Source organism: Monodelphis domestica, chromosome 3 (assembly GCF_027887165.1).
Source record: "Monodelphis domestica isolate mMonDom1 chromosome 3, mMonDom1.pri, whole genome shotgun sequence".
Taxonomy (NCBI): domain Eukaryota; kingdom Metazoa; phylum Chordata; class Mammalia; order Didelphimorphia; family Didelphidae; genus Monodelphis; species Monodelphis domestica.
In genome coordinates this window covers 136,162,015-136,185,500 of record NC_077229.1, presented here as the reverse complement: position 1 = coordinate 136,185,500, position 23,486 = coordinate 136,162,015, and the positions used below count along the sequence as shown (strand labels likewise).

Below are 23,486 nucleotides of genomic sequence, written 5' to 3'. Positions count from 1 at the left end.
TCCATTGTTCAGCAAAAGCTTTCTGTCCTAAAGTAATCTTAAGAAGGGAGGAGGAGGAACCTCCCATGCCAATGGGGTTCACATTCCAATAGACTATCAGTAAGAAATTTTTCAAGTATGAAATTTCCCAATGGTGAAATTTCCAACATTTATAAGTCTAAGAAATTTTAAGGTTTACAGAAGGAAAGCACTAAAGTCTGGGATTACTGAAAGTCTGTTCTGACTGAAAGGGGTCAGTAAACCAGAAGGAAATCATATTGTCCCTGGACTAAGAAGCAAGCTAAATGTTGTAGCTGGGTTTGGCAGATTAAATATTCATATTCTTATTGAGGTGGAAAGTGGTCAGGATGGACAAAGGTAAGATTAGATAAGATTGGGCTCTATCCTTTTCCAAAAGGTAGGAGTGAACAGAAAATATCAAGCATCTTCTTCTCTTGTTCTGCCCACACTAGTGTTATGCTTGGGACTCTTCCAATTCAGTGACCTTCTACTATATCCTATAGCTTCCCAGGGAACAGATAAGGGAAAGACATAGAAGCAGAAAGAAGTATTTGGGGGGCAGAGTTGTCTAGTTTGTCTAAAAGGGGGACATGGAGTTCAGTAATGTGAAATGAGTTTTGAAAGGTAGGGATGGCACTGAGGATATGGAATCCTAGGCAGGAAGACAGAGCAATAGTAGGGTATGGGACTTGGCTTTAGAAAGACCCAAGTTTGAATAATACCTTGGATCCTTACCAGTCAAAGCCCTTTGCCCAGCAATACATGTCCTAGTCTGAATCCCAAAGAGATCAACAAAAAAGGAAAAGGACCAATTTCTGCAAAAATATTTATAGCAGCTTTTTGTAGGGTAGTAAAGAACTAGAAATCAGAGAATACTCATCAACTGGGGAATGGCTGAACAAGTTGTGGTATCTGATTGTGATGGAGTACTATGATGTTATAAGAAATGAAGAGGGAGGTGGTTTCAGCAAAATGTGACAAGATCTGTATGAACTCATGCAGAACGAAGTGAACAGAATAAGATCACTGTGCACAGTGACAGCAACTGTGAAAGACTTGACTACTCTCATCAACACAATGATCCAAGACAATTCCAAAGGACTCATGATAAAAAAATGCCAACTACCTCCAGAGAGAGAACTCAGAAACTCTGAGTGAAAACTGAAGCATAATTTTCTCTATATATTTTTTGTGCTTTTAAAAAACATGAGGGGAGGGAAAGAAAACAAATCATGTAAACATGGGAAAATATTTTTTTAAAATAAAATTTAAATTAAAAAATATATGGCTAACATGAAAATAAGCTTTCCATGATTTTACCTGTATAAATGATATAGCAACTTGTTAGAGTATTGTTATATATTGCTAGTAAATATATAGAAAGTAATATAGTGTAGTGATATACTAAATTGATATAGTAGGCTTACCTTCTCAGTGGGTAGGGGAGGAGACAGGAGGAAGAGAATTTGGAACTCAAAATTTAAAAGGAAAAGAATGTTCAAAATAAATAATGGAATTTTTAAGGGCTTCACAAATCTTTAAGTTCTATATATTATTACTATTATGAAGGCAGAGGAGTTGAATTCTATCAAAATTTCAAAACAAAAGCAGTTATCAAATTATGAATATACTCTGTTCCAGATATTTATTTGTAAATCTAAGCAATTTGAATTTGAAATCTAAGCAATGTTATAAAGTCATTAACTTTCTAGGTATGACCACAAAATCCAATTTAATCTATTATGTAGATAAACTTTAGCTGTAATGTTAGTAATATTATTCTACTATCAGTCTTAAATTTCTTTCCTGAGGACAATTAGTCATGAAAGAGGAAACACAAGATTATTTTGGCTTGCTCCCATATCTCTTTCTATACTTCCTCCCATCTCTTGGTGACCTTTTCAACCCATCCCACTCCCTCAAGGAATGTTCCTGCTACTCAGTGCCCTCTACTGTGGTACCCTACTTGGAACAATCTTTCCCTTAATCCAAACCCAACAAGCACAAAAATTGCCTCCTTCTCTATCTCCCAGGCTCATAACTGAGGTATCCTCCTCCTCTCCATTACATTCATTCTACATTGTCTTGAATTAAAGATGATCAAAGTAGCAACAACAAGAGTCTGTATTGCCATACCACTGGGGCTCTCATCGCCTCCCACTCATATTATTGCGGATTACTTGCGGATTCGTTGGCCTGCTTTAAGTCTCTCTCCACTGGATCCATCCTGCACTTGGACACCAGAGCGATTTCCCCAAAGGTCAGATCTGAGCCTGTCACCTTCCTATTGCCCTCAGGATCCAAGAGAAAATGCTGTGTTGGACACTTAAAGCTTTTCCTAACCTGGCAGTTGCAGTCTTCTTAAGCGTTGCCTCTCTCCACATGCTCTACCCTCCCCCTTGCCAGCGGCTTCCTTGCTGTTCCTTTGCCCAAGGGGCTCCATCCCAGAGACTTCAAGACCCAATCCCCCATTCTGCAGAATGCCTTTCTCTGTGCCCCGCTCTGAGATGACCGTCTTTTTACACTGTGTCTTGTATCTACAGTGGTTTGGAAGGGCAGGGACACTTTCTGCCTCTTTATGTTCTTGGTCCTTGGCATAGTCCTTAGCATTTAGGAAGCACTTAAAGTTTGATGACTGACTTGCTTAAAACCAGCCCTGTTCTCATATGACCATTAGCTACTACTCAGTAATCGCACTGGGGTTTATTATTCTTATGACCCTGGGCAAGTCCCTTAACCTTCCTGGGCCTGAGTTTCCTCCTCTGTGCCTGAGAGGTTTGGTCTGGTTCGGTTCGGTTTCTACAGATGCTCTGACAACTGGCGGCTCAGGTTCTGCGGCGTACAGAAGACCCGGGAGGTGGAGACTGAAGCCCGAGGTCTAGGCCCAGGTGTGGAGAAGGGGTGAAGGCTACCGAGACTTGAACCATCCCAGCCTCCTAGAGAGGCTCCGTTAAAGTTATGCCGGGGCGGGAGGCGGGACCGAATAGTCATTTCCAGTTCCTGGTCCTTTCCTTTCCCGGCGCGGTTTCCCGTTTTGGGGTCTCTCGGGTAGTGGGCTTGCTTTTTCCTCAATGCCCCTTTATTCCCGTGATGTCTGCGCACCTGGTGGGGAAACACAGAGCCCAGGGCGCTGCCCCCCGAGCAGTGAGTGTCCGGATCGGGGAAAGGGATGGCCGCGGGAGATGACCTCCAGGGAGGGGCCTGGGTCCGCCGCGGCCTGGCGTCTCGGGGTGACCTTGAGTGCAGGCGTGCTGTTATGGCTCCTTTTTTGTCTTTGCGCCAGGCCGGGCCGCAGGAGATGCTTAATAAGTGCTGGCTATTGGATCGGATTCCGGGGCTTGTGAAGGGGACTGGCCTGGCAGCCCTGTCACGCTTGGGGTCGTGGTGCTCGTTTCATTCTCCACAGCCGCATCTTCGGGCCCACGTTACCAGAGGGATCATCCCGACCTATATGAATGTTGCCACATACAGCTCCCAGCAGCGAAGCCTGGGAAATCAGCCTTTAGATTACTTTAGTACTGTATATGGCTGTGGAAAGTACTTGAAATTGTGACTCTTAAACCGTATCATCCCTTGTTAGGAACCCACCTCCCCTCCCCAGCAGGTCGCCTAGTTTCTGGGATTGTAGGCTGAGGGTGTTTGCCTAAATGACCTTTAGGGTTCCTTGCCAAAGTATATAATTCTGTGATCTTGAGGGTAGGAAGCCTGTCAGATTTAGATCTAGAATCCTATACTTTTAGAACTAGAAAGGAGCAGGAGTCATCTCTAAAGCCATTTCTCACTCTGACCAACCCTACCCAACAGGCCATAAATGTATAAACTATAAAGGACCATCTAGGCCAAACCCTAATTTTACTGAAGAGGAAACTAAGGGCTCCTAAGCCAAAGTGACTTGCCCAAGGTTTTGATTGCTTATATTTTCACCTTACATGGCTAGGTGCCATGTAAATGTTTATAGAATAAATAAATCAATGCAGAAAGTGTTGTGCTTATTTGCTTTCCATTTAACACCTCACAAAGGGATGGTTCAGGGCAGCTAGATGTATAGTTCTTGAAGTCAGAAAGATCTGTCTTTGAATACTGCTTCAGATATGTACTAGTTGTAAACTGGGCAAGTAACTACCTCTTCCAGCCTATGTCTATTACCATCTGTAAAATGGGGATGGAATGATAACATCCTACCTACCCTATAGGTCTCCTGCTATTATTATTACTAGTTTTATTTGCATATTGCTTTGCTGAAACTATAAAACACATCGTAATTAATATTTTTCCATTTTAATGGAGTGATTTTTGCATATTTTAAGGATATCAGATTGAATAGGTCTGCATAATCCCTCCAGTAACACAGATCAGTACTCCAAGTAGTTTGGGGAGTTTAAGGACTTGCAGTGGCAAAAAAAAAAATCACCTTTTAGATAGCTATTTAATAACGAAAATTGGTTATCAGGAAGATAAATGTACAGTTCTTCCTTTGGCCCACTGTGAAGTCCTTTCTATCCTAAAACCTGCCAAACCTTATACAGTGTTGGCCTGGCCTTTGAGAATCTGGGGGCACTTTATGTGCCATGTTGAGATGTTGTAGTAGATGTCTGGTGGAACATGATAATGAAACACATTTAGATCACAGAGAGGAAATGAGGAAACTTGTTCTAATCCAAAAACATCTTGACACTAAAACAATGGCCTTAGTTTAATAGAAACAAATGTAAAGGCCTACACAAGTACAAAAAAAAATTTTTCTTTAGTACAAAACTATACAATAAAAAAGTTCATGTGAAAAAAACTGGGCGTTTTAGTGGACAAGGGGATTAGTGGATTACAAAACCTACATGGCAGCCAAAAAAAGCTAATACAGTATTAGGCTGCATTAAAGAAACATAGCAACCTGGCCAGGAGGTAGTAATCCAATCACAGACAGATCATATCTGAAGTTCTTAAAACAGATCTTACCTGTGTCTAGTTCTAGGTACCATGTCTTAGGGAGGCCATTGATAAACGGGAGCATCCTGAATAGGTGACCTCTTTGTGAGGGGACAAGAAAGGAATTGGGAATGTTTAGTGCACAGAAAACTTAGTATGTACATTATAGTTTCCATTTCTTTTAAAAACATCTGAAAAAGAGATTAGACTTTTTCTAGAGAAGTAAATTTTGTTTTAACATGAAATTTGCTTGCTTTCTAATAATCCTCCAATATCTAGAACTATGAAGTACAATTACTAAAATATCATCCCTGTCTCCTTTATCCTCAAACCTAGGTACCATTTATTAAAAGCTAGAACATTTCATGTAATTTAAATTCATTTAAAAAATCAGGATCTAAACATTTTTAGAAAGATTAAGATTTTCTTCTGGGAGCAGAGGAAGTATTTCATAATTTCAGTATAGGGCACAATATATTTCTAAGTGCTTGAAGAAGCACTTAAGTTTTGAAGAAGGGAAGCTACAGGGATAAACTTGCATAATTTTCTGCAGATATTCCCTGTCTCCTTTCACAGGATTTCAAATCTCTCAACTGGTGATCTCTGATGGAACAAGGGGAAGAGTTCTTGGTACCAAATCTTGAGGGCTCCAAGGAGAAAGAGATTTTAAGAAGCTATTATATAGGTGAGGGACATAGAAGATGGTCTCAGTCCCCTGAACAAAATTCCTCATTTTGAATCTTGCTAAAATTATTAGTTTGCATGGCTGTTATTTTCATGGTAGAAATGGCTGTGGGTTCACAGTTAGCCCTGTTGTTGCAGATACATGTTGCTCCTCATATGTGCTTTGGAACAATGGATGACTCTGATTTTAGACTGACAGAACTAGTAGCAGTTGTTGCATTTTTTTTTGTCCAGACCTTTGATTTCATCAATTTGGGAATATCATCATGGAGGTCATGTAACTCTTTTGTCATTTTTATCTTAGTTGCCTAAAGTACAGAAATATCAAATGATTTGCCCATATCATATAGCTAGCATATATAGCAAAAACAAGAATTGTACCCAGATTTTCTTGATTCCAGGGCTGCCCTCTCCACTATGCCATGGTGCCTCCTCAGTTGTAATTTACTAGATTAACTGCAATGGCTCACATTTCCTTCAAGAATCAGCTCAAGCACCACTTTCTGCACATAGGCCTTTTCTCATCCCTCTAACTATTAATGCCTCCCTACTACCTCTCAACCCCCCACTGATACTTAGCATAATGCTCTACAGTCAGCAGGTGCTTAATTGATGCTTATTGTGTTTATTCCCATGACAGAGACTCTCTTTATATTTTTAATTCTTTCAGAGAATAAGAACAGTTTGGAAACACTCATACAGAAATACCCTAAGGATGAGGAACCTAAAGAAATACAATCAGAATGGTCTAAGAAAGATGTTTCCCCTAACACTGAGCATGAGGATACTAAAGGAATTCCATTAGACTGGAACAAAGGTGTCAAGTTCTGGAGTCTTGAGTGGAAAGATACTTATGAAGACAATTACAGGACAGAAACTCAATGGGAGAAACCTACAGGAAAAGAACAGAGTAAATCTAGTTCCTGGGAATGGGGCCCCAGAAAAAACATTACTATCCATCAGGCATTACCCAAAAGAGACAAATCCCATAAATGTCTTGAATGTCAGAAGAGCTTCAATAATAGCTCTCATCTTCGAATTCATCAAAGGACTCATACAGGAGAAAAGCCTTATAAATGTTCAGAGTGTGAGAAATGCTTTGGTAACAGCTCCCATTTGATTCAGCATCAGAGAACTCACACAGGAGAGAAGCCCTATCAATGTAATGATTGTGGGAAAAGCTTTAGCAATACTTCCCACCTTATTATCCATGAGAGAACACACACTGGAGAAAAGCCCTACAAGTGTCCGGAATGTGGGAAGAGTTTTAGTAGCAGCTCTCATCTTATTCAGCATCACAGATCTCATACAGGAGAGAAACCTTATGAATGTCCTATATGTGGGAAATGCTTCAGTCACAGCTATGTTTTAATTGAGCATCAAAGGACCCATACAGGAGAAAAACCCTATAAATGTCTCGACTGTGGAAAAAGATTTAGTCAGAGTTCTAGTCTTATTCGCCATCAGCGCACTCATACTGGTGAGAAACCCTACAAATGTCTTGAGTGTGGGAAAAGCTTTGGTTGCAACTCTACCCTCATAAAGCATCAAAGAATTCACACAGGAGAAAAACCATACAAATGTCCAGAATGTGGGAAAAACTTTAGCCGCAGTTCAAATCTTATTACACACCAAAAAACCCACATGGGAGAGAAATCCTATGAGAGTGTTGAATTTGGAGTAAATTTGAATCACAATTGTAATTCAGTAGAACATCACAGAATTCAGCTACGAGAGAAACCATATAAGTGTTGTGAGTGTGGAAAAAGTTTCAACCTTAGTTCACACCTTATCAGACACCAGAGAACACATACAGGAGAAAAACCCTATAGATGTCCTGAGTGTTGGAAAACTTTCAGCCAAAGCTCCACACTGGTGATCCACCAGAGAACTCATACAGGAGAGAAACCATATAAATGTCCTGACTGTGGTGAAAGTTTCAGTCAAAGCTTTAACCTTATCAGACACCAAAGGACCCATAAAGGAGACAAACCTTATAAATGTACTGACTGTCAGAAATCTTTCAGTCGAAGTGCCTATCTCAGCCAGCATCAGAAAACACACATAAGAGAAAAGCTCTCTACATTGCCTGGAGTTGAGGAAAATTTTACTCATGAATGGACCTAGAAAAGCTTTTCAGGGTGTAGGTATGAACTTTATCTACTCATTTTCTGTTCCCACATTTGCTTCCTCAAAAAAGGAAGCTCTTATAAACTCTTTTATTGAACCATCACAACTAAAGTTTTGTAAAATGAGTTTACTGTTGAATTTCTCTGGCTTATCAACTTCTCTAGAAAAGAGAGTTAAATTTTCAAAAGGTCATTCTGTTTGGAGGATGCAAAGACTCAGGCTAAGGTCTGATGTCATGGCTCTTCTCAGTAAAAAACAATACTCAGGAGGGAAAAACCCTAACAAAAAAACAATGTTTTATATAAGGTAAGACAAGAATGGTTCAGATTAATCCTAAGAATAAGTTTTAACAAAAAATAAAACTGAGTTCTAGAAGCTGGACTTCTGCTAAAGTTTCTAATTTTCTCTTGCCATTTAAAGTACAGGTAAACTATTATTTGTCCCAGATAGCTTGTTGATAAAAATTCTATTGAAGGACAATGTAATTCCCCAACTTTTTATGGAGGAAGGTGCTGAGGCAAAAAAAAAAAACAACAAAAAACAAAACAAAAACCAACAACCAAAAATCAAATAAGACAATTGTTTAATTTGAGTAATCTTGTTCTTTCAAAATTAACTTGTGGAGTATGACAAAGTGAGCACTAAGTAAATATTTGACCAGTAAAAACTTGCCACAAGACTATAGGAGATCTAGAACTAATGGTTTTGTTAACTTCTGGATTAGTTCAGAGCAGCTGTAGGAGAGATCAGATGTTCCAGGGTGTTTATTTAGTCAATTGGGTTAATCTATAATCTGTTGAGGTCCCCTTGCCACTATGTCCCAATATCCTTGCAATAAAAGAAGCTAACTTCATGAGTTAGGAACTAACTCATGTATTGTGTTCCTGTAAACTGATTAATTAATAGCTAGTCTTTTCACATCTGTATGCCTATATGGGATTTCAGTGAAATTGGGAACTATGTTTTTTTTTAGGTAGCTCAGTGACAGTATCAAATGCCCAGAATTCCATTAGTATGGAAGTATTACTTGGGTCTGCTCTTAATAGTGCTTTTATCTTTGACCTTTCTGGGAAAAGGAGAGAGAACCTAATATTTTCCTATATTCCTCTCCCTGTCCTAAAAAAGATCTTTGTAGAAATTATTGAGCAATTTTTTCCCTTAGATTATTGCTCATATTTTGCAAATGAATAAAAGAGAAATGTAAGTGAGGGGCCCTCAGCTTGTATCTTAGGATCCTCAAATATATTTAAAAGGGATTGAGATAGAAATTTAGAATGCAGTAGGAGAAAAGGGAGCTGCAACATTTCCAGAAAGACTACTCCTTCTGCCACATTGAAATGCACTTGTCCCATGGTGTGGGGCAGCTGAGTGGCATTAGAATTGTTAAATCTTCCCTTTTCACTAAGGGAAAAGTTGTTACTGGATGGTGATTGTACTATGATTTTTTTGTTGTTAAATATTGAAACCACAGCAAAACCAATCAAAGATATTTAAGACTTGCTTCTTTATGGTAGATTTTCTGCTTTGCAGGGGATGGAAAAGTATGATTGGAACTGAATATTCTCCTCATTTCCCATTCCTTCACTTTATCAGAGCTGTATCACCCCAAAGTCCTCCACTTTTATGATCAAGAATTCTAAAATTCCATTATTTAACCATAACCTGCTATCATACCTTTTTTCTGTGGACCATCCCTCTTAAGTCTAATATTTGACTTTAGATGACCTGTGGCCCTTTTATCCTTCAGTATCCTTTTATATCAGCCCTGTTTTGGATTCACTTTTCTCCCTTCCCATTTAACCCTGTAGATAAGCAGTTTAACATTACTGTCTTCTGCTCTTGAATCCATCATGCTTTGCCAAACTCCAACTTCTGATTACTTCCACCATCCACTTCTCTGATTTTAAATTGGAAGCCATTATATAGCCATGCTAATTCCTCCATTACAAGCCTGTGGGTTTTTTTTTATCATAATTGGATCCTCAGTGAAGTAAAATAATTCTTTTATTCCTCCCAATTGATTCTCTATGTCATTTTACATTGCTGTCCCCTTCTCTCCATTTCTCTTCCTACCATCTCAGCAAAGAGTATCTGACTTCATATTTTTCAAGAAAATAGAAATGATTCTCTGTGAGCTCCCTTTCTGTTCTAAATTTCCAAATTCCTTAACATTATTCCTCTTTCAGTTCTTTACTTGAAAAGTTCAATCTGTATTGCACTCTCTTCCCCTTCTTAGGACAACTCTGAAGGGGCTCTTCCTAACAGATGTGCTTCTTGGGTTCCATGAGCATCATAGGAAGATTTAATACAAACTCAATGAAATTAAATACAACCTTCTAGCTCAAGCCTTATAGTTCTGATTTTATTAATAGAATAAACGTTGGTATAAGATGTTTTATAGGAAGAACATCAAATTAGCACATAATTCACCTGAAACTTCAGAGAACTTCAATTCTTCTATCTGAGAGCCCGACTTTGAAAATGAGTCTTCCTAAAATCTGTCTTTCTCTTAAGATTATCAGATAGATGCTCAAATGGAAAAAAATAATTTCACCCTTTTCACAATTATTAAAGCAATTTTACATGTAAAATCATTAATCTAATTTTTAAAACTCACAGTTCTCTAGTTCCCCTTTATGAGGATAATGTTCTTATATACATAAGTAAAGCTACCAGTCAGAAAAATCAAGGAAGCTATTTCATAAGATACATCCTAATAAGGTTAGTTGATTGCATGCAAATCTTTAGACTGGTTCCATTTTATAAGATGAAGTGCTTGAATTTGTATGCACATTTCCATTTTTAAGACCTTTTTATAGACATGCTATCTTGTTGCCAATTTAATCCTATTTATATTTTATTTTGATTAGAATCTCTCACTTAGGGGCTTATCTTGGTCCAAAAGACAATTTGGATGGAAGGTGACAAGAAGTCCAACTCCCAGGGGGCAGCTGGGTAGCTCAGTGGATTGAGAGCCAGGCCTAGAGATGGGAGGTCCTAAGTTCAAATCTGGCCTCAGACACTTCCCAGCTGTGTGATCCTGGGCAAGTCACTTGACCCCCATTGCCTAGCCCTTACCACTCTTCTGCCTTGGAGCCAATACACAGTATTGATTCCAAGACGGAAGGTAAGGGTTTAAAAAAAAAAAAAGTCCAACTCCCAGAGCAGGCTAATAAGAATACTTCTGAGAGGCAGTCCTCAAGCTAGAGTCTACTCAGCTTCTACCTAGCTCTCCAAATGATAAAAATCTGTGATAGAGTCTGAGAAATAGCATTCTGAGCATGATCAATTTTTATTAGTTAAACTTTGTTATTCAGTTGTTTTTTTCAATTGTGTCTGACTCTTCTTGACCCCATTTGGGGTTTTCTTGTCTAAGATACTGGAGTGGTTTGCCATTTCCTTCTCCAGTTTATATTAGATATGAAAAGACTAAGCTAAATAGGAGTAAGTGTCTTGTTTAGGGTCACACAGCTGGTAAGTGTCTGAGACTAGATTTGAACTCAGAAGGATGAGTCTGACTCCAGGCCCAGTGCTCTATCTAGTCCACCACCTAGCTGCCCTTTAGCAAGGCTAGCAATTGCCAATAAAAAGGATCCAAGACTTTTCAGTTGCCAAGGATAAAATTGACAGGCAGAGCCACTCTTGAATGGAGGGTACAAAAATACAAACTACAGGAGATAGAAATAGTATGAGACATCAGAGATGGAGTTGTTAGGGAGACTGTAGGTTAAAATTAAACAGGGCTTTGCAAAAGCCTTGATTCAGTGCTTAACACTGCATTAAAGTTTTTATGATGTGCTGCATATGAGCTTTCAGGGGTTGTTTCTTTAGAGGGCACAAGATGTATCTGGGTTAGACCTTAAAGGATAGGAAAGAATTCAACAGGTAAACCAGGTAAGTGAGGAAGACAATGATAAAGGTTCAGAGGCAGAAGAAAGGTAGGATGCAAGGTGAGGGACCAAAGTCTGATATGACTAGAACATAGAGCATGCAGGGAGGAGTCATGAAATATAAGTGGAAAGGAAACTTGGGACCCATGCCAGTGATGGCTACATGAAGGTAATTAAATATAATTGTGTAATCAGTGACTGAATAGGATGAATTCAAAGAAGCATGCAAAGATGTGAATTGATATGTAGAGTGAAGGAAGGAGAACCTATAATTAGATAAAGCACCTTAAGAGATTCAGAAGATGTTAAAAGGGGCAATAGATTGCCAGGTCTGAAGTCAGGAATACTCATTTCCCTGATTTCAAATCTAGCCGCAGACACTGGCTCTATGACCCTGGGGCAAGTCACTTAACCCTTTTTGCCTCAGTTTCCTCCTCTGTAAAATGAGTTGAAGAAGGAAATGGCAAACTACCCTAGTATCTTTGCCAAAAAAGCCCCAAATGGAGTCAGGAAGAGGAAGATGACTGAAAACCTACTAAACAATAAGGAAGATAAAAAAAGCTTAAAAGAAACAAATAGTAGAGACCAAAGAAAATTGTGAAAGTGTGCTGTTGCTAAAGCCATGGAGAAAACAGTATTTAATAAGTGACCAATAATGTCAAAAGTTGTAGGGAGGTCAAGGATCATGAAAAAAAAAAGGCCATTAAAAACCAGCTGATAAAAAATGAAGTGAGCAGTCAGGAAAACAATACTTATTATGACAATATTGTTAATAGAAAAAATAATCACCAAAAACCAAGCCCCATAGAAGAGTTGTGATGAAATATCCAAAGAAGAGATATGGGAAAATGGCTCCATTATTTTGCAGAAGTAGGAGGTTTATAGGTATGTATCATGTATATTGTTATATTTTTCAATGTATTGATTAGTTTTGCTGACTTTTTTTTACCTCTTCTTACTTAAAAAAAAGTCTTTGCTATATGGAATGGTGTTCTGAATGTAGGGGAGAAGTAATATAGTGGAAAATTAAGGTGATTTAAAAAATGAAAGACATCAATAGAAACTTATTTTGGGTGAAAATTTATTGGTTACTTTTAAGAGTGAAGTTTCAGTAGAAAGAGTTGAATAGAGAAATATTAGAAAAGAGGAGGCAGAGAGTGGAGGCAACCTTCTCCAGAAGGTTAGCTGTGAAAAGGAGATGAGAGACAGGATGGGATGGTAGATGAATGTGTCAAATTTATCAGAGGAAGATTTTAGTATTGGGAAAATCAAGGTATGTCTATAGAAGAATAAGGAGCCTTTGGATAGCAAAAAATTAAAAGAAGAAACATAGAGGATGATTGATGGCATTAGATCATGGAAGAAGTTGAGAGCCTGCATCCAAGGGTACAAGCAGAAGTATGACTTCAGTGAGAAGATTAATATCTCTTCTGTGAGCAAAGGCATAAAGGAGAAAATGGGTGATGCTCCTGAGAAATTTAAAATAATGGAAGAGGGGACAGAAAAAGTTCATACCTGATAACCTTAATTTCAGTAAAGTAGGAGACTAAGTCATCTGCTATGAATGTGTGTGGAGTTAGGTGGAAGGGGAAAATTAGGCCATGTAAAAATATATCAACAAAATGTTTTCAAAAAATAAAACTAGATTATAAATTACATGGGCCATTACTGGTCCATCAGTGATCAAAACTTGCCATGTGCTTTGCTTATCATAGTTACCTAGTGGGGATCAGGTTGGGGCATGACAATGGAAAGAATAGTGATAGTGATAGAGAAGCAAAAGGAAAGAAAAAGAATTAATAAAATTTAAAGGAAGAAAACAAAACTAAGTCCAGGAGTTACAAACATAGTAACAAAATTTTGTTTTGTGTACAGGCTTCACTTGTTTCCTAAAGAACATATTGAAATTACATATTGAAATGTTCATTTTTGTTGATGATTATTAAGTTCATAATAAGTGCAAAGTAAAAAAATATTCCTTTTAGATTGGGACTATTGACTAAAGTAACAGAAAAGATAGTAATAGGTAAAAGATAGTAAAAGGTAACAGAAACAGATAGTAATATGAGAAAATCTGAACAAGTAGCCTCATAGGGAATTCACTCATCCATTTTAATGATGGATTAAGTATCTGATAACCTAACATATGCTTAACATATGACTGATATGAAGCCTTTAAGATTAAAAGATAGAAAATGCTGATATTAAAAATAATTTGGACTTCCAGGCTAAGATGGCCCCAGAGTAGAAGCAAGGATCTTCTCCTCATCACCAACCAATGTAAAGTGCCTCAAAAGGCCAAAAATAAAAATCAGATGAGTGAAGGGGCCCTACTGTAGGGTGCAGCCTTGAAGGTAGCCAGGTTTGGGGCATTTCCACACTATAAGGGGGTAAAATTACTCCAAACAAAGTGCAAGGTGATCACCCCTCCCCCACTCTACCTATGGCACCAGAGTCAGAGCGAGCATAGGGCAATCTTTAGGTTTTTGGGGGTTGGGGGGTTGACTGAGGACACCACAGGCTTACCTTTGAGAGCAGTGAGATTTGGGACCCCAGGAGGCTGAGGAATGTGATATTCAGAAAGGCAAGCAAATTGGATCTACAACCAAGGATCATCTACCCATCAAAACTGACTATATACTTCCAGGGGAAAGTATGGGCATTTAACAAAATAAAAGATTTCCAAGTATTTGTAAAGAAAAGACCAGAACTAAACAGAAAATTTGATGTCCAAATACACAATTCAAGAGAAACATGAAAAAGGTAAAGAAGAAAGGGAAAAAAAATTAAGGGCTTCAGTAAGGTCAAATTATTTATATTCCTATATGGAAAATGATATTTGTAACTCTCAAAAATTATTTCCACTATCATAGTAGATAGAAGAATTATTCATTGGTAGAGGTCTGGGTACTAAGTGGTTTAAGATGATATGTAAAAAAAAAAAAAGAAAAGGGGGGGAATAGAAGATCGCACCAAGAGAAACTTGAAGGAATAAGAAAAACAGGATAAATTATACCACTATTAAAAAAAGATAAAAGGAAGTTTGTACCCTGAGGGAAGTTTGGATTTTCTGTATGTAGAGGGGGAAAGAGATGGGACCTCCCCTTCTCAAAGTGGGGTTCAGGGGAGACAGCAGATGTAACAAGTTGGCTCAGAGAGAGGAGAGGAGATTTGAAGACTTTCCCCCTTCTGCCTTCCCTCCTTAGCTAAAGCCACTCTCCCAGATTTGCTCTTGTCCCTCTTGCTCCCCCTCTACTACTCAAGACCAAAGGGTCTCCCTTTGATCTGTTCACTCATACTCAGCTTGGGGAACAGATAACTTTTAATGTCAACTCAATCAGGTAATACAAAAGGAAATAATGAGCAGGGAAGAATGGGAAAAGAAATGCCTTGGCAGCCTGAGCCCCCTGAGAGAAAGTCAGGTTGACTCACCCCTGGGCAACAGGAGCTGAGGTAAAGTCTGCTCAGATTTCTCTTCAGAAGTCCCTTCAATTGGGAAGTGTTGGGGGGAAAGATTTCCAGTCACCAGCAGGAAAAGTGGGTAACCCTCAGCAGAAAGTCTCTTTCCCAACTTCTCTTTGGCTTCGCAAGATCCAGAGACTCTCACTGCTTACCTATCCAGAGTCTTCTCCTCTTCCAGATTCTACTCCTGGGGCCCCTCCCCTGTGGAGGTGATCAATTTCACATACTCTTCAGCCTGGCACTTTTTCTCTAGTGCCAGCCTCTGTCACACCACATAAAAAGGCACATGGGATGGGGAGGGGAAGAATACTATTATAAGGAGAGAAAAAGAGTGCTAATAGATAATATTTAAACCTTACTCTCAGGCAAATCACTTCTGAGAGGGAAGAATATCTAGAGCCATTGGGGTATCAAATTCTATCTTACCCTACAGGGAAGCTTAGAGGGAAAAACCAAAGTGGGGGAATGGGGCAGGGAGTATCAAAAGGGAAGTAAAGGGGGGGAATTTAATAGACTCTTAAGAAAAATAATAGGAGAATAAGAAGTAAGGGGGTGAAGAGGGAAGTAAAATAAGGGTGGGGATCAGGGGGACTGATTGAAAGCAAAACATTGATGTAGAAGGAAACAGTAAAAGAAGAAATGGCAGGAATAGAAGAGGAAATCAAAATGATGGGAAATACACAGGTGGTAAACATAACTCTGTGAATGGGATGAACTCATCTATAAGAAACTCACACAAGGCAAGTAAACACACCCTCAAAGGTAAGAGGCTAGAGCAAAATCTATTTGGCATCAACTGAGAAAAAGAAGGCAGGAGTTGTAATCATGATATCTGACAAAGCCAAACAAAGTAAAAATAGATCTGATTAAAAGAGATAGGTTAGGTAATTACATCCTGATGAAATAAAGTATAGACAATGAGGAAATAGCAGTATTCAACATGTATGTTGTAAACCTTAAAATTTCTTAGACTTGTGAATGTTGGAAATTTCACCATTGGAAGGTTTCATGCTTGTAGGGAATTTCCTACTGATAGTGGGAACTCTATTGGAATGTGAACCCCATTGGCATGGGAGGTTCCTTCTCCTCCCTACTTAAGATTACTTTAGGACAGAAACCTTTTGCTGAACAATGGAAAGGGCTTTGACCTATGCTTAAGCATAGAACAGGAAGTTCTTTGAGTCATGATTGATTTTAGAATTGATACAATAGAGATACTTGGAATGACAGAACCAGGTCATGGAACTTCCAATCTCCACCCTGCTCAGGGTAACAGGATTTAGGAAGGGCTGCAGCAAAGGATCAAGATTTAATTATTTGAGAATATGACCTTCAACAGACATGTGCAAAGCCACAGACTTCTGGGCGGTCCTGGGTTAAACTAGAGCCACCATTGGCACAGGGGAGACATCGACAGTGATTGGTAGATGTGAGAACTGAGGGGAGGGAACTTGGATGTTTTCCTTAAAGATAGCGGGGCCTGAGGACTGAAGGAGGTTGGAGAGTTTTTGCTCTGAGAGGTTGTGCTCTGAGAAGCTTGCTCTGAAGAAAGCTGGAGGTGGAGGCCCCTGAGACTGTTTCTCCATTTTGGTCATGTGAGTGATAGGGACTGATCTCTTTTCTTTGCCTCAGCTATCTAAGGGCTTGGGCCTTTTGGCCCAGCCTAAACAGAGGGGGTATTTAAGCCCTATTCCCTTCTCTCCCTTTTCTCTCTCTCTCTCTAATACCTTTCTTCCTCCTGTTTGTAATTAAACTCCATAAAAGGCTGACTGCTGACTTGAGTTTTCATTTAGGAATTACATAGATGAATTCCTTGGCGACCTTAAATTAATATATATCAGTCTTCTAAAGTGATTTCCTTGTCACATTGTATAAAATGGTATAGCATCCAAACTTTTAAAGAAGAAACTATTGGAGCTTAAGAAGGAAATAGATAGTAAAACTATACTAGTGGGAGACCTGAACCTTCTGCTATCAAATCTAGATAAATCAAACTAATTTAGATAAATCTAGATAAATTTAGACAAATCTTGATAAATAAGAAAGAGGTAAGAAATGTGAATGAAATCTTAGAAAAATTAGAGTTAATAGATATATGGAGGAAAATAAATAGGAACAAAAAGGAATACACCTTTTCAGTAGCACATGGTATATTCACAAAGACTGATCATGTACTAGGGCATAAAAACATTGCAAACAAATGCAAAAAAGCAGAAATAATAAACGCAACATTTTCAGATCATATTGCAATAAAAATAATAATTAGTAAGGGTATATGGAGAAGCAAATAAATCATTAATTGAAAATCAAATAAGATTCTCCAAAATTGGTTAAAAAACAAATCATAGAAACAATAATTTCATTGAAGAGAATGACAATGAGGAGACATCATATCAAAATCTATGGGATGCAGCCAAAGCATTACTCAGGAGAAAATGTATATCCCTGAGTGCACATATTAACAAATCGGGGAGGGAAGAGGTCAATGAATTGGGCATGCAAATTAAAAAAAAAAACTAGAAAGAGAACAAATTAAAAATCCCAGATAAAGGACAGCTGGGTAGCTCAGTGATTTGAGCGCCAGGCCTAGAGATGGGAGGTCCTAAGTTCAAATCTGGCCTCAGACACTTCCAGCTGTGTGACCCTGGGCAAGTCACTTAACCCCCACTGCCTAGCCCTTACCACTCTTCTGCCTTGGAACCAATACTTAGTATTGGTTCCAAGACAGAAGGTAAGGGTTTAAAAAAAATCCCAGATAAAAACTAAATTGGAAATTCTAGAAATTGAGAAATTAATAAAATTGAAATTGAAAAAACTATTGAATTAATAAATAAGATTAGAAGTTGGTACTTTGAAAAAACAAATAAAATAAAGTTCTGATCAATCTAATTAAAAAAAAATAAGAAAACCCAATTAAAAGTATCAAAGATGAAAAGGGTGACCTCACCTCTAATGAAGATGAAATTAAGGTAATTTAATTAAGGTAATTAAGAACTACTTTGCCCCAATTATATGGCAATAAATATGGGAATCTATGTGATATGGATGATTATTTACAAAATATCAATTGCCTAGATTAACAGAAGATGAAATAGAATATTTAAATAGTCCCATATCAGAAAAAGAAATTGAACAAGCCATCAAAGAACTCCCTAAGAAAAAAATTCCCAGGGCCAGATGGATTCACAAGTGAATGCTATCAAACATTTAAAGAATAACTAATCCCAATACAATACAAACTATTTGACAAAATAAGCAAAGAAGGAGTTCTACAAAATTCCTTTTATAACACAAATATGGTACTGATTCCAAAGACAGGCAGGCCAAAAACAGAGAAAGAAAACTATAGACCACTCTACTTAATGAACATAGATGCAAACATTTTAAATAGAATATTAGCAGAAAGACTCCAGCAACTGTTCACAAGGGTTATTCACTATTATCAGGTGGGATTTATACCAGGAATTCAAGGATGGTTTAATATTGGGAAAACCATCCACATAATTGACCATATCAACAACTAAACCAAAAGAAATCACATGATTATCTCTAGATGCTGAAACAGCCTTTGACAAAATACAACACTCATTCCTATTGAAAACACTAGAAAGTATAGGAATAGAAGGGTCTTTCCTAAAAATAATAAACAGTATATATCTAAAAGCATCAGCAAACATCATCTTCAATGGGGATAAATTAGAAGCCTTCCCAATAAGATCAGGAGTGAAACAAGGATGTAACATTGTACTAAAAATACTAGCCGTAGCAATCAGAGAAAAAAAAGAAATTAAAGGTATTAAAATTGGCAATTAGATGACTAAACTATCACTCTTTGCAGATGACATGATGGTCTTAAAGAATCCTAGAAAATCAACTGAAAAGCTAGTGGAAATAATCAACAACTTTAGAAAAGTTGCAGGATACAAAATAAACCCCACATAAATCATCAGCATTTCTATATATTTCCAATACATCTCAGCAGCGAGTTAGAAAGAGAAATTCCATTTAAAATCACCCTAGATAATATAGAATATTTAGGAATCTATTTGCCAAGACAAACACAGGAATTATATGAACACAACTATAAAACACTTTCCACACAATTAAAACTAGATCTAAACAATTGGAAAAACATTAATTGCTCATGGGTAAGATAAGCTAACAATAAAAATGACAATCCTACCCAAATTTAATTTACTTATTCAGTGCCATACCTATCAAACTACCAAGAAACTTTTTTTTACTGAATTAGAAAAAAATATAACAGTTCATTTGATAGAAGAAAAGATCAAGAATATCAAGGGAAATAATGAAAAAAAAAGTGAAGGAAGGTGGCCTACCAGTACCAGATCTTATACTGTACTATAAAGCAGTGATCATTAAAACAATCTGGTACTGGCTAAGAGACAGAAGGGAGGATCAGAGGAATAGATGGGTTAAATGACCTCAGCAAGACAGTGTATGATTAACCCAAAGATCCCAGCTTTTGAGACAAAACCCTAGTATTTGACAAAAACTGCTGCGAAATTTGGAAAATAGCATGAGAGAGATTAGGTTTAAAAGAGCAACATCTCATACCTTATATACCAAGATAAATTCAGAATGGGTGAATGAGATAAGGGAAGTATAGAGTTGAATTGGTTCACCAAAGGGTCAAGATGAGGAAAAGAGGAGAGTGACTAGTGCAGAAGAGATGGCCTGGGAGAGAACTGGGGGGCTGAGGGATTGTAGGTCAGTCAGTCACATTTCCCATTCACACCACATGAGTGTTTTTACATCTTAAATGGAATCTACTTTTTATACAAGGGCTCCTTCCAAGAACTAATGATAGTAACAAAAGAAATGGCTCATTCTTGCTAGACTTAATTTTAACACTGAAACTACAATGCTTCTTTTACTCTTCTTTCAAATAAGCATCAGATTCTTTTTTTTATTTTAGAATTTTTTAAATTTTTAAGTATTTTTCCATGGTTACATGATTCATTTTCTCTCCCTCCCTTCTTCTCTCCCCTCTCCCAGAGCTGACAAGCAATTGCACTGGGTTATACATATATTATTACTTGATACCTATTTCTGTATTATTCATTTTTGTAACAGAGTAATCTTTTAAAACCCAAATCAAAATAAGATTAAGCACCAAATTCTTAAAACATTTCTCTTTGCCTCTGTTTCTCTCTTAGTTCATCTTAATATCATTATAAAGAGTATGTTTCAATTTTTTTAATCTCTGAAAGATACTGAATATTTTAATGCACTTGTCTAGATTTAAGACTGAGACTTTATATACATAACAGGATTATAATCCATGGAAAAAAGAAAAAAAGGAAATCTTTCAAAATTACCCAGATGGATTCAGTCTCTTATTTTTGTCCATTTTTTTCTATCAGAAAAACATAACTTTGATATTTTAAGGTGTTGGAAATCAGCTTATCAATCAAGTATCATTAATCCTCTTCTATGTGCCAGGCATTGTGCTTATACAAAAATAACCCCTGCTGCCCTCAATGAGCTTACATTTTACTCTGGAGATGCAGCACTTATTAGAGAGTAGTGGCCAGAGAAAGGAGCTACAGAGTCATAGGACTTAAGAGTGAAGAAGTTAAAGGTAGTAGGTTGTCATCACCATTTAGTAGCAGTGGTAATACCTATTTGATTATTATCCCTGAGCAAGGGGTAGAAAACAGATTGGGGATAGGGGCCTGGGTGTGATATATCCACAACAACAGCAGAGTAGGTGGCAAGATGCTTGAACTAGATTGGTTGGAGGAAGCATAGTTTGGGGTTGGAAGACCTGATATCATATCTAAGCTCAGATACTTACTAGCTGTGTAACCCAAATAAGTCATTTAACTTTTGTTTGCCTCCACTAAAGAAGGAAATAGAAAACCATTCCAACATCTTTGCCAAGAAATCCCCATAAGCAGTATGGACCACAGGGTTCCAGACACAACTGAACAACAAGATGAGATAAGAGAACTGAGGGAAAGATAGATTCACTAATCCACCATCGTCTGCAGCTGGGACTCAGGGTAAATTATAGATGAGTGGTTCGTACTTTTCTTTCTGCCATCAACATGTATTTGAAGCTTTCACAGAATTCATTCAAGTAGAGGAAATTTTCAAGGAATTATTTAAACCTTGTTACTATTCCAGGTTTTATGAAAAACAATTTTTCTTTTCTCATGTGGTAAAGTGAAAGTTGGACATTAAATGCTTGGAGCAAACACCTTATCCTTCCTAATTCCTGCAGAATACTTAGTACAATGCTGTCTATATTGCATAATTATAAAATTAAAGAACTGGACAAGACTTTAGTCCAGTTACCTCATTTCACAAAGGAATCAGTATGTAAAAAGTTCTAAACTATGGAGTGTCCTGTCAAGATTTGCTTTAAATTAAAAAAGAATTTTTGTTCTCTTTTGTTTTGTCCTTACTTTATAATACATACAAAACAGTTCAGCAAAAATAGCCAATACCAGAAAATGCACCTGAGCACATATACAATATTCTATGTTTGTGGTTCAGTACCCCTCTACTTCGAAGATCACAGATTCGAAGGGTTTCTGAGCCAGATGAGTCCTTAGTAGTCAGCCCATACACACAGAAAAAGAAAATAAAAATCTGTATTATAACATGCTCCAAAAGTGGTTCGTTAGCCTTTGCATGAAGATTCCTAAAAAGAGGAAACAGTCTCTACCAGAAGCAGGTTTATCTTAGGATTTAAAGTTAGAAAGGCCCTTGCATATCTTGGTTCCAAAGTTCATTCTTGGATGATAGGAAACATGGTAAAATGGAAAGAATGCAAAATTGGAGTCAGAGGACCAGGATCCAAATTTCATCTGTGCCATTTTAATCTCTGTATGACAATGGCAACTTTCCAAACCAATTCCCTCACCCATAAAAGAATGGGAGTGGAGTCATCTGGATGGTTTTTAAAGTTCACGCATCCACAGATTTAGACATGGAAGACATTTTAGAAGTCCATCAGAATGGGGATGTCAGAGGGAACAACCTGATGTAGAAGACAGGATGGAATTGGGATCACTTGTGCTTATAGAGGTGTTTGCCTCAGCAGAGTAGGCTATCTTTTTGTGGGAAGAGGAGAAAGTGGAAGAAAACATCTTTGCCAAATGAGACAAAGAATAATGGATAAAAGAAAGCTCTCTTCAGATTTTTTTTTTTTAGTGAAATATAAAATAAGGTTTCCAGTTGAGAGAACTGGAGGAAGAGGAAAACAGAGGATATTGGAGGAGGGATAAAAAGGTATAGAAAAGTCTTTGGTGAGATAGTGAATTAATTTTAGGGACCTACAAAAGGAGTGCATTGCCATAGTGAGGGTTGTGACAGAGGCTGGCACTAAAGAAAAGTGCCAGGCTGAGATTATGTACCATACATTTGTAGTGGATTCATTCAGCATAGTCTCCTGATTTTCTCCAGCTTTCTCCACTCTCAAAAAATTCTCTCTTGATCCATTCATCTGTGTTACCTATCATCTTATATATCTTCTGTTTATAATTAAAAACCTTGAGGCTCTCTCTAATTGACGCCTACACTTTTTTTTCTCTTTTCAATCAAGCTTCTGAGTCATATTTCACTAAAACATTTTGGTAACTCTCCTATGTTACAAGTTTACCAATGATTTCTTAATTACTCAATCTAATGGCCTTTTCTTAAGCTTAATGTTTCTTGACCTCCCTACAGCCTTTGACACTGTCTATCATCCTTTTTTTGATACTTTCTGCTTTCTAGGATTTTATAATACTGCTGTCTCCTAGTTCTCCTCCTGCCTGTAAAATGGCTACTGTTCAGCCTGCTTTGTTGGATCTTTGATCCAGTTCAGATTTTTTAACTCTTAGTGTGCCCCATGGTCCTGTCCTGGGTCCTCATTTCTTTTTCCCCTCCTACTTTATTTGATGACCTCATCAATTCCCAGAGATTCAGTATTATACAGACGATTCTTATTTTTTTGTCCTGCCCTAAACTCTCTGCTGACCTCTACTCTTACTCTCCAACTACCTACAGGACATCACCATGAATTGGATATCCATAGACATCTTAAATTCATTATGTACAAAACTAAACTTATCTTTCTCCCACAAGCATTCCCCACTCCTAACTTTCATATTATTGAGTCTTTCAGGCTCAAAACTTTGTCATCCCTACCTCTTCACTCTCTTGATTCTCAAGTGGAATCAGCTTCCTAGTCCTGTCCTTTCTACCTTCTTAACATCTTTCATATGTGCCCCCTTCCTTCTCTGATTCTGTCATTTTATATCTGAAGTATCACAACAGCCTGCTGGTTGGTTTCTTTGCCTGGAATCTTTCCCTATCAGTCTTTCCTACATTCAGTTGTCAAATTGGTCTCCCTGTTGAAAGTGCTTACCATGCCACTCCCAC

The 23,486-nt window shown here is 37.7% G+C and overlaps 1 protein-coding gene across 1 annotated transcript; it reads left to right on the top strand.

Moving 5' to 3' along the window:
- The first annotated feature begins 347 nt into the window (after nucleotides 1-347).
- Nucleotides 348-21,503, top strand: ZNF572 (zinc finger protein 572). Its single transcript, XM_016431888.2, has 3 exons — nucleotides 348-357; nucleotides 2,754-2,888; nucleotides 6,278-21,503. The coding sequence occupies exons 1-3, from the start codon at nucleotides 348-350 to the stop codon at nucleotides 7,732-7,734; spliced, it is 1,602 nt and encodes a 533-aa protein (XP_016287374.2). The 3' UTR covers nucleotides 7,735-21,503.
- Nucleotides 21,504-23,486: the final 1,983 nt, after the last annotated feature.